The following is a 12,286-nucleotide window of genomic DNA, read 5'->3' on the forward strand; positions in this document are numbered from 1 at the left end:
CACTTTGGATCAATAATGGTTGGGATCAATTTACACGGAATCTTTTATACTGAAAATTGCATGTGATGTTTTCAAGTTTTTGTACTCTATAGTCTCTACTCTACGCGCAAGTCAAAAGGATATGGTACATACAAGATCGTGTAAAAAGAAAACAATTAATGTTAAAATTTCTTAAATTGATTGCAGTTTGAAAAAAAAAATAAAGATATGTGTAAAAGACCAAAGACAGAAGAATCCAACGACTTTGTCGAAGTGAGAAACAACTGTCTCATACAAGTAGAGATCCAAAGCATGGTTTCAACTAATTAAAGCTTTGATTCCAACATGATTGTAAACTAATTAAAAACATTTCAGTACTTGTTAATATATATAAAATCAAAGTATGAAGCAGAAAGTGCTGACAGTATGTAGAAAATGTGTGTTTGGTTTAAGGCCATGCTCTAAGAGATCCGCAACAAGAAATCAAGAAGCTTAAAGAGTATATAGCTTCTTTTCACCAAGACCTAGTAAATGCTTCTAAGTTTTTTGTTGCTCTCCTTCATTGAATATATGTAGGTCCCTATTGCTATTTCTTCTTCACTTTTCTTATTATCATTGGGTTAAACCATTTTTTCTGTTGGTTTTGGTAGGACGTGTGATATTCCCGGGTACACAATTTAGTTACAACTCTCACATTGGTTAGGAGATGGATGAAAAGACTAGTAAGATTTAATGATCACAAACTAGCTAATATAGTAAATTTGATTTTCAGTCTAGATTTTAGTCGTTTATTTGGTGTACACTTTTAAAATTATTGATTGTATAGTGTTTTACCGGTATGGTATGTTCACCTACAGAACTATTTATAGAATTCAGGGGAAATGACTATAGAATACTAATTTTACTTCATTTATATAAACGATTGATAAACATTGAATGAAAATGATATTTTAGAAAAGAACAGTATCTCTTATTTTTAACAAATTCTGATATTGACAGCCTTTTAAATTGCTATATGGGAATCAGTTTTGAACGATGAGATAATGTCAGGAATAGAGGCTCCACAAAAGGCCACACAATGACTTCATTGACAGATTTTCTAAGTAACACATTACAGTCTGGCTAGCTAACAAATCTTGTACCTAAAAATTCAGTTTCTTATTTTAAACATTTCTTTCCTTCAGTGTCCTTTTCTTTGCATTTCTCATTCAAGTTAGATTTCAAAAAGAAACAAAGATAGTCATTTCAAAGAAACAGTGTGTTTTACAAAAATAGAGAAAACATAAATCAGTTGCTTGTCCTTAATAATGAAAAAAACAAGAGTTATTGCAAAAGGCAAAAACTTTGTCAAAAGACTTTCTGTTCTAAAATTTGAAGAAATTGTTCTAAGAGATGAGAAGAGAGCTCCTCTTTAAAGAGCACCTCTTTAAAAAGCGGTTTTCGCGCTAAATTTGATGGATGGATCAGACGGGAATCATCTTCAGTCCTGCAGCTATTGGCATACCCAAGAAACCTATGATGATGCTGAAGATCCATTGGACTATTGTGAGTGGTGTGGTGCTTGCAAATGTGCCCAAGAACTCAATGATTATGATCTGAAAGAAAACCGTTGCACCGATCACAACCACAAAGACATAATTGTCAAGTATTCCCTTGAAAACATCGATCTCTTCCATCTCTCGCGAGCTTATCTCATTAAACACCTGAACATTTCAGACCAAAGTCATGTCAAGACTCAATCAACAATGTATCTTTCTAGCTTGAAGATTACTGTTCTGTTTCTTTTACCTGACAGAAGACGAAACAGTTGAAGATAAGAGTGTTTAACATGAGAGTCGAGTCAGGACCATCAAGACCAAACATAGACTTCCCTTTGGCTTGGAGAAACCAAATGACTATGAACTGATACACAGACTGTCCTAGAATGTTCCTCCACATGGCGTTGGTGATGAAGTTTCCTCTCCTTCCAACGGGTAAGCGTTTCATCAGCTCGTTGTTCGGTGGCTCTGTAGCTAAAGCAAGAGCTCCAAGTGTGTCCATGATCATGTTCACCCATAGCAACTGAACAGCAGTTAAAGGAGCACTCCCTGGAGATTGTTATCAAGAGTTAATTAGTAAGTACAGATTCAAAATCATAATCATGTTCTTTACTCACCGGTCAAGCAAGCTGAAGAGAAGTTAACAATCAGTGCAACAACATTAACCGTGAGCTGAAACTGAACAAACTTTTGGATGTTTATGTAAACAGAACGTCCCCATTTAGCAACAGTGACGATTGTGCTGAAGTTATCGTCTAGAATGATGACATCAGCACTCTCTTTCGCCACCTGAAAGGTTATAAAGATTATAAACGTTTAGATTCCTTTAGCTCAAAAGTGACACTTGAAACAATTCTTATATACTCACTTCAGTTCCGGCGATTCCCATAGCTAATCCAATATCAGCTTCATGAAGTGCAGGCGCATCGTTGGTTCCATCTCCAGTCACAGCAACAACTTCATCAAACGTTGTCCTTAACTGCTTCACTAGTGTATGTTTATCCATTGGTGAAGAACGAGCCATCACCTGTATAAGGACACATTTAGTTCAGTAGGGTTTTTTGAAAAATAATTTGGTTTCCGGTTCGTTTTTCTATTTTTAAAGATAAAAAATAATTACCAAAAACAATCGAAATTAACTGAATTAACCGAACTAACCAAAATAACTAAATTTAATCGAAATTAACAAAATTTAACCGAAATAACCAAATTTAACCAAATAATACTGAATTCTAATAAAAATTGGTTATTTTCGGAAATAAAGTTAAAAACCAAAACTAACCGAAAATCAAACCGATTTCTTTTTCGGTGGGGATTATGGCTGAACGAATAAACCAAAACCGAAATACACAGAACCAAAATAACCGAATAAACCGAAACCGCATGCCTAAAGAAACAGAAGGTACCTGAATCTTTGGAATCAGTTCTAGCAACTCTTCTTGACTCTTCTCTCTGAACACTGGCCCTTCAATTGCTATACCATCATCAGTTAAGATCCCACATTCTCTTGCAATTGCCTTAGCCGTGTTAATGTTATCTCCAGTTACCATTCTCACAGTGATTCCAGCACGGCGACAAAGCTCAACAGACTCTTTTACACCAGCACGAACAGGATCTTTGATCCCAACGATCCCTACACAAGTAAACCCCGAAGCAGGGATTGCTTCATCCGGCGAAAACCCGTTCTCAAGATCCATATAAGCAAGGCAAAGCGTGCGGAGAGCTTCATTAGCAAACTCGTTGATGGTAACGTTCAGATACTTGATGGATTCTTCATCAAGCGGAACAACCTCACCGCTCGAGTTCACAACTTTATCACAAGCAGCAAGAACTATCTCTGAAGCTCCTTTGGTGTGAGCACGGAGACTTCCTCCCTCGGGGAGTTCGATCACAACTCCCATTCTCTTCTTTGTGGAGTTGAATGGCTCCACTTTGATTACTTTATAAGACTTCCTCTCTTCTTGGAACTTACCACCAAGAGACAGTCCAAGCTCCAAGATAGCTGTCTCTGTCGGCGTCCCCAAGATCTCGGTCTTGCCATGCTTGTTCACGACAACTTCGCCTCCGGTGTTGTTGAAAATGGACTGAATCAATAGCTTCAGAGCAGATTCAGGGATCTCTGACTGCAAGCTAGACCCTTTGTTTGCAACATCTTGCACGTTCATGCAAATGCATGACTTCACAACAGTCATGTGATTGGTTGTGAGCGTACCTGCAGGGCCGAATCTGAGAATTTAGAGACTACAAACATTTTTAACAACTTTTATAATAATTTTTTTTTCCATAATTTATTTGTTAAACAATTTTAAGAAGGGCAAATCTCCAAAATAGCAGATTTCTAAGTTTATATCACAAAAATAGCACTCAAAACTAAAATGACAAAAATAACATTTTATCTTTTGAAAAATTTAAATTTTTTTATTTTTCAAAATTTGAAATCTTATCCCCAAAACCTCACTTTTCAACTCTAAACCCTAAAACCTAAACTCTAAACCCTAAATTCTAAACCCTAAACCCCACCCCTTGAGTGTTATTTTTGTGACTTTTGGCCTTGAGTGCTAGTTTGGGAACAAAAACTTGATTTAGTGCTATTTTGGTCTTTTTCTCTTTTAAGAACTTTTATAATTTTTTTTCTTCATAAAAAACCGATAAAAAAATTTGGAAATCAAAACTAATGTTTCATTGGGCTTGGCCCAAATCCGGCGATAGGGTACCTGTCTTGTCGCTGCAGATGGTAGTTGCGGATCCCATAGTCTCACAAGCTGCTAAGTGCCTGACAAGAGCCTTATCATTCATCATTTTCTTCATGGCAAAGGCGAGACTAAGCGTGACAGCCAAAGGCAAGCCTTCAGGAACAGCAACCACAACGATGGTCACAGCGATAGCAAAGTACTCAAGAAGCTCCAAGGCTTCATCACCAGACCATATCCAGTGAGTCCCCGTGGAGAGCTTCCTCATGAACATCCCTTGCACCAAAACCGCGAAAGTCACCACAGCGAAGAAGAGACCTATTTTGCCAATGATGGTAGCAACTCCGTTGAGCTTCACCTGCAGCGGGGTTTCGTCGTCCCCTCCTTCGGTGAGAGTGGCCATCAGCTTCCCCCACTGAGTCCTCATCCCGACTGTTGTGATAAGCATCTTACAAGACCCGTCTTGCACTTTGGTCCCGGATAAAAGGAAAGGGTTCTGCGCGTTCACCATCACAGGCTCGCTCTCACCGGTCAAACTAGACTCGTCTATCACCACGGAGAAGCCAGAGAGGAAGAGTCCATCAGCTGGGACTTGATCACCAATGGCTAAATGAACAATGTCGCCAGGAAGCAAGTCGTAGATGGACAGCTTCTGTCTGAACCCACTCCTAGTCACCTGAACAGTGATCTTCTTCTTCTCCTTGTCCAAATCCCTAAACTGCAAGGACTGGCGATAATCACTAGTGGCGGTCACAAACACAACCAAGAGAATACTCGCCACGATGCCGAGACCATCGTGGGACCCTTTAGGCCACCCTTCGGTAGCTATCCCAACGATCAAAGACACGAACGCGCAGACGCCGAGGATCATGAGCGTCATGTCTTGAAGGGCTTCCCATACGAACACCCAGAAGCTTTTGAGCTCGCTCTCCGCGAACTTGTTGATGCCGAAAAGGTCTTGCCTTTGGGACAAGTGAGCAGCGTCTGTGGAGAGTCCTTCCGTGGGAGATGCCTTGAGCTTGCCTGCGAGACCGTCCACTCCACCGTGGAACTTCAGCTTCTTCACGTCGTGGCTTTCGACTATTGAGCCTAGCTCGTCGGCGCAGATGTCAAATCCTGCGGCTTTGACTTCTTCGGGGACGGTGTAGTCGCTTGGAGCCACACCTACAATGCCATTACAAGTGGATTCATTTCAACTTTCAAAGACAAACAATAATTAAACATAATAAAAGCGGTAAACTTTGATATACAAACAATAATTTGAAGAAAGAAAAACTATAACAAAAGCTGTGAACTTTGACACAAACTATAATTTAAAAAAACAACTATAATAAAAGCTGTAAATTTATAACAAAAGCTGTAACCTTTGCCACAAACTATAATTTAAAAATAAAAAACTATAATAAAAGCTGTAAATTTTTTATACAAACTATAATGTAAAAAAACTACAAAAGTTGTAAACTTTGACACAAACTATAATTAACAAAAAAAACTATAATAAAAGAGGTAAATTTTTATACAAACTAGAATTTAAAAAAACTACAAAAGTTGTAAACTTTGACACAAACCATAATTAAAAAAATAACATATATATATATATAACAAAAGCTGTAAACTTTTATACAAACTAGTATAATTAAAAAAAACTACAAAAGTTGTAAACTTTGACATTATTTAGAAGCTCACCAGAGATGAATTGGAAGGCAGCTTTTGAGACGAGAACTGCGATCCGTAATTTCTCCTATAAATAGAAAGTTTTTTTTTTTAAAGATCCTTAATCTCAAAAAGGAAATAAGAAGAAGAGGAGAGGGGAACCTGGTTGGTGCGGCGCATGGCAGCCGCTTCATAACGTTTGGAGAGATTAGCGGTGAAGCGAAAACGGCGTTTGGGATTCTTGACGACGCCGCAGAGATTGCGCCATTTCTCGAGAGCTTCCTCAGAGGAATGCTTCGCCTTCACATCGAAGTTTTGGTTTAGGTAACTCTCCATCTTCCTCCTCTCTCTCTCTCTACAATCTTCTTCTTCTTCTTTGTTCCTCCTCCAGCTTCTCTGTTTTGAAGGCTCTGTTTTCAAAGGGAATCAATGTTTCTGCTTATTTCGTGGGGAGAGAACACACAAAGTTTAATTTTGTGGGTGAGGAAGAAAAGTCGGAAGCTTTTTTAAATGGAGGAAAGGGAAAGTTGTGAGCTTTTTGTGTGTTATTGATTTTGACCGAGTCATTGAGTGCAATTTTATTCATTTTGGGGGGGGCCGAAGCTGAGTTGACTCGTTTTAATTCGTGTCCCCAACCAAAGTTAGGTGTGGTGTCTCATTTAATTAAAAAAAAACATTCCATTATTTTAAAATATTAATAACATGCACTAGAACGCATTTAATGACGAATCGTTAGATAATGCTTGAAACATTCATGCAGGGCATGAAGAGTACACGACGCATGTTAAATTATTTTCGGACATGCTGAAGATTATGATTGTCTTTTTTTAATTCCCAAATTTTGTCAATGGAGCTTAAAATTATTATAATTGGTTTTATTTTCTTTTTAATATTATACAGTATGAAAAGTCCAATAACAGTTTGTGGATTAATATTAGTGGATTTCAATAGTTTAATCACCAAATTAAATGATTAACAAATTAATATTACATGTCATGTTAGAAAAAAGAAGATCATATTACATGTAAGCATTAATTGTATCATACTTCTTGTTTGGCATCTAACTTTGATTTTGACCAGATTACATGACAATGTAGGACAAAAGTGTTGGGTGAATTTGACAATTAAAAAAAGGAGAGGTGGGTTAGGTAAAGAATGAGAAATTGGAGGATCGTTGACCGAGACTATTGGGAAAACTCGCCACTTCGGAGCGACTGAGACGCCACGTTCCGACCAATTTCATTGGTTCTTTTTGGACCAAAAAACATTCAAGTGGTCCCAGTTGAAATGCAAAAATATTTGAGATTCCTTTTCAAATTCAATTATGGATTTCCCTCAAAGACTCGAATTTTTTTTTTCTTACGGTCAGCGGATATAGGCTATTTATGGGCCTTCAAAGGAGCCTTCCAAATTAAGACCTTTGCGATATGTAAATGGACTTTCTTACTGAATAATTGACGAATTTTGTTATTATATGCCAGAGGCTTTTGAACTTGACGGTGTCTTTCTTTTTATGGACATCGAGATTGTCCTCACACGGCTTAGTTACTTATTGGGCTTTAAGACCTTACATTTTATGGGCTATACAGTACATATTTGCTTCTGTACGTCATATTTTTACCAGTTAGCGATCTATTAATTTTGTAAATTTTAAGATAAATATTTCTTTTACACTAACCAAGCTCAATACCTAATCTGAAAAGATATCGCAAACGGCAGTATGGATTTTATTTACGGTACGAAATTTGTTTACCTAAAAGTCATTTTTCACTTTTATGTGATTGATAGGATACCTAAAGGTTTCTTTGTCTATGGCTGATTGGAAGATAATCAAATAGTTAAACAAATTATTCGTCTCATTGCACCCCAAAAGCATGGATTCAAACCCATCATATCCCCCAACCAAAAGAAGAAAATTTCACGGATTCGAGAATATGGAGCTAAGCCATCCTAAAAAGCATATATATGTGCATTAATTAAGTCATTTAACCATAATATGTTTTTGTCCAAAAGTAATATATACTTTATCTTAGAGCATCTCCAACCCATAGTTATTTTCATCTCTATAATAGCATTTAGAGGTGAAAATAACAATGGGTTGGAGATGCTCTTAGCTAAGCAAATATGCATAAGAAAGTGCATAGATCTGGTTACTGCGTTGGTAAACAGAATTATGGTTTGTATAATTATGCATTGTTGCCATGTTGTTGGTTGTGTCATGCATAAACTCACAGCAAATGTAGATACACTGGCGCATAACGATTATATATAGACTATTTATATGAATAAATTGAATCTTTGGAGAAAATGAAGATGGGACTTTTCCTAGAATGCAAGAAGAGATTTCGAGAAATGATATAGGAAACCGAATTGCAAAACTCGATAGGTTGCGAAGAAAGGGACAAAGATGCAGAGCGTGGGGTTCCTTCTAATAATTGTAGAAGAAATTCAAGATCACATGATCTACGATAGAGAGTGATGACTCGTGATAGGTATATCTACGACATTGTGTGTAGCCTAGGCAATCATCTATTTTTGTACATTTATAGTATATTTGATCGCTTTATTCATAAATTGGTCTAGAATTTTAACAAGACGACATGGCGTTTGTTTCTGAATTAGTCAGAAGATTTGACATAGAAAATATGTGAGAGTTTTGACCCCAAGAAAAACAAAGTAGATGGGTGAATATTTTTTGTTTTGATAAAATTTACGAGAGAGTTACTTAGAGCATCTGCAATGGAAGTCTTTAAGGAAGAATCCAGTGGACTCTTCCAAAAGTTAAGGATTTAATATTTAAAATCTCTAAATAAGGACTCTTTCTTAGTGAATCCTTGCACTATTTGCGGGTCTCCACGATATGTGCCGATCCGCGATTGGTTGATATTTTTTAACTGAAAAAGAAAAAAAAATATTACTTAAAAAATCAAAATACATTTTTTCTAAGGACTCCTCTTTGAGTTACACCATTGCGGGTGCTCTCAGACTCGCGCTAGGCGATCAGGTGCACAAGAATTAAGAAAATTTTAAAAGATAAAATTATTAAATAATATAAATTAAATATAAATTAACTAATCATAAATAAGGTAGTAAAAAGTTATTGGTTAACTAATTTTCAATAAAATTAAAATACTTTAAAAGTATCAAAACATCTTATATTTTGAAACATCAAAACTTTTCCAAAACATTTTATATTGTAGAACAGAGGGAGTATATAATAATACTAGATTTATTTGATAATATACGGACAAATATCAGCATTTCGCGAGTATGCATATCACTTAGCTACGTGGTTTCATTAACCAAAGAAAATTGCCAAAACGGAATAAAAAAAACAACATAGTTGTCCCTATGGTATAAAACCATATTTGGCCATTTATTCTTCATTTTACCCTTTCCATTTCTGAAATTTAATGAAATAAATAGTTTTATGAATCCAAAAAACTATTTAAAATATAAACAATTAATAAAACACCTATATACACAAACACATATGTTTTTTAGTTAAACACTTGATAAATAAAATTTTAAAATTACGTTCCACTAAAAGTAGAATTCGTCTTCTACGGAAAATGGGTTAGTAGAAAACAAATTTCAGAATAAACAAGTCTATCTATCTTTTTTAGAAGAAAAAATCTAAAAATGATTAAAATTCTAAATATGGAGAATGCGAATTCTAGTAATTGTAAAGATCACTACTTTACTTTTGAATGCAGTTTATACTTTTACGAAGTATTCTAAAATTTTGGGTATGCGAAATCTAAACTTAACACGAAGGTCTACAAAAAGTAGAAATTGTATTCAGAATTTTTGTCATAGTTCTACACAGTGTAGAAGGTGCCTTCTACGTATAAAAAACCAATTTTTCAAAAAATTAAGGAAATTTCAGTTAAAAAATATTCTAATATCCTAAAACGTGTCCTAGGCGATTTTCTTTGTCAAAATATAAAAAAAACGATTTTGGCTTTTTTTTCTTCATCAATCTATGATTTCTCCATAGTTTTTCTTATGATTTACAAAAAACTATTGTTCTATGATGCATATCTATACAATATGTGGTGTTTGGGAATTTAGTGTAAGCACATGATGAGTTTTTTTGGCTGACGATAAAGGGGATAGGCTACTTTATTGGAATCAAGTTTTACCTTAGAGGATTTTAACAGAATAGTTTTGGAGGATTTTAGAAACCAAATGCAATTAGGTTACAGGATATTTTTGATCTGTGTCGTATGTTCTTTTTTTTTTAAATTGTTTTTACATTTTTTTCCTTTCTAAAACACTATGGGATTACCTTATTTTTTTTTATCTTTTTCCATTAAACTTTTTAAAAATGGTTTTAATTTATGTTTAATTTGATTAAGGAAAGGTTAGTTTTGGGATTATGAAAAATATTATACTATAGAGACAATTTAGTGATAGTTTTATACCATATGGACAACTATGTTGTTTTTTTGATCCGTTTTGGCAAATTTCCCTAAAAACTTGTGATATCATGATTTATTTTTTATATGATTCCTTCAGTTCATAGTGGTGTGTGTCAATCAGATGATACAAATTTACTGTGAAACCTTTGGGATTCCAAACTACTCCATTGTTCCACAAATATAGGCTTTTTAATATTTTTACACATAATAAAAAAAACACATTAAATTACTGTAGAACCTAAAATCTACACTAAGTATTTGATAGTGATTGGGGTTTGATCTAGGGAAGACAAATGATGTAGGCAACGATCTTTAGAATACAACGATGTTAAACAGTTTTCAGTAGGCAAAAATTGACATTATTGATGAATAAGATCGAATCCAATGAGTTGAACTAGATCGAGTGATACAAATGAGACCCGTAAAGAAAGAGTCTAAGATCGGGAGGAAAACAAGGTCGATATTAGTGTGTAGCTCTCTCTAGGGTTTTCAACGTGTCCTTCTTCATGTACCTTCTCCTTTCTTTATAGTGAGTCGAATTCGTGATCTCCGTAGCTGCTCCGCGACCTCTGTAACTGCTCAGCGGTCTTCGTAACTGCTCCGCGATCTCTGGGGCCTCGACTTCTTAGCTTCTGAGCTCGATTGCTTGCTACGGGCTTTGGTTCCTTACGGCCCATCACTTTGATCGGGGCCTATTAACGTATTGACATGAATTGAGTCCAATAATTACCATAATAAATGTAATATATAATTTTCAATTTTCAATCAATTTTTTTTTTAAGTTTACAATTTTTTCATAGAAAACATAAAAAAAATATATCTTTGTGAAACAATTTTTTTTCTAAAAAAATCAATTTTTGTGAAACGGAGGGAGTAAAATTTAACAAGTGGCATGAGTTTGGGGTCAATAAGATGCTTTGGTCGAGACGAACTAGAAAACCATGATGAGCCTATTGCATTAAGTGCTGTTGGTTAATTAGAGGTTCGCATATGCATAAACCAATAGACATATGTATAAACTGAACTAAGACATATATCTAATAAATGGTGTAGAGAATACAAAATCCTCAGGTGGGAAATTCAAACAGAGGACATCGAAAGGTATATATAGACTCTATACAAAAATGGTAGTATGACTTAGTGGATAGTGTTTTTAGTTAGAGCAATAGGATTGAAGTAGAACAAAAACAAAGAAGCATGCCCTAGATTCCTGAGAATAATTATACATTGTTGTTTATATAAGGGAATGGAATATGACACATAGATTTGTTTATTTTTACGGTTTAATGTAAAAAACAAGATAAAAATATGAGAAAATCAAATATAGTAAATGAAGAAGAAGAGAAAAGGGGAAATGGTTGCAGAGAATGGAGAGATGTTAGGAGGCAAAGCAAATGGGGAGCTTTGATGATGTTGATGCACGCCGTCAGCTTTTCTTCACGCCTGCTCCCACTCACTCACACCTATAAACATTCTCTCTCTCTCTTTCCTCTCCTCTCTGTTTTATAAATGATATTCACACATGTCTCTATGTTAATGCTATAACATGTGTTTATGTACCAAGATATCTTATAGTTATTATACAAAATGTTATGAGCCCCTCAAACAATATTTCAAATGGTCGTTATTTACTTGTTATATCTTTTGAAAACTGTTATACTTGATGTAAATTCGTTCTGTGGATTGATGTCAAGAACTCAGAACGTTCTTAGAAATATATATATATATATTCTAAGACTACAATAGTACTAGCGAGTATGTAGATATAACATAACAGAAGAGTATTGAAATATTGATATCGCATTACATATTGTTGACAGGCTGTTATCATTAGTCGCCGATTGTCTAAATTTTTTTTTTTTTTTAAATTGGGTGATTGGTTGGATTTGATATTATAACTAGGAGTCAATGAGACTTTTATTTTCAACTTTTTTTGGCCTGCTGATTTAAAATGTATCAAGAGTATTCTTTTTTTTTAACAACACTTAGGATGGTACTTGAA

The 12,286-nt window shown here is 35.0% G+C and overlaps 1 protein-coding gene across 1 annotated transcript; it reads right to left on the minus strand.

Moving 5' to 3' along the window:
* Positions 1-1,197: 1,197 nt before the first annotated feature.
* Positions 1,198-6,539, minus strand: LOC103862566 (calcium-transporting ATPase 2, plasma membrane-type). Its single transcript, XM_009140266.3, has 8 exons — positions 6,023-6,539; positions 5,894-5,948; positions 4,232-5,371; positions 2,924-3,729; positions 2,386-2,544; positions 2,135-2,306; positions 1,768-2,066; positions 1,198-1,682 (listed from the first exon to the last, which is right to left on the minus strand). The coding sequence occupies exons 1-8, from the start codon at positions 6,194-6,196 to the stop codon at positions 1,443-1,445; spliced, it is 3,045 nt and encodes a 1,014-aa protein (XP_009138514.2). The 5' UTR covers positions 6,197-6,539; the 3' UTR covers positions 1,198-1,442.
* Positions 6,540-12,286: the final 5,747 nt, after the last annotated feature.

The sequence above is a fragment of the Brassica rapa genome, chromosome A03 (genome assembly GCF_000309985.2).
Source record: "Brassica rapa cultivar Chiifu-401-42 chromosome A03, CAAS_Brap_v3.01, whole genome shotgun sequence".
Taxonomy (NCBI): domain Eukaryota; kingdom Viridiplantae; phylum Streptophyta; class Magnoliopsida; order Brassicales; family Brassicaceae; genus Brassica; species Brassica rapa.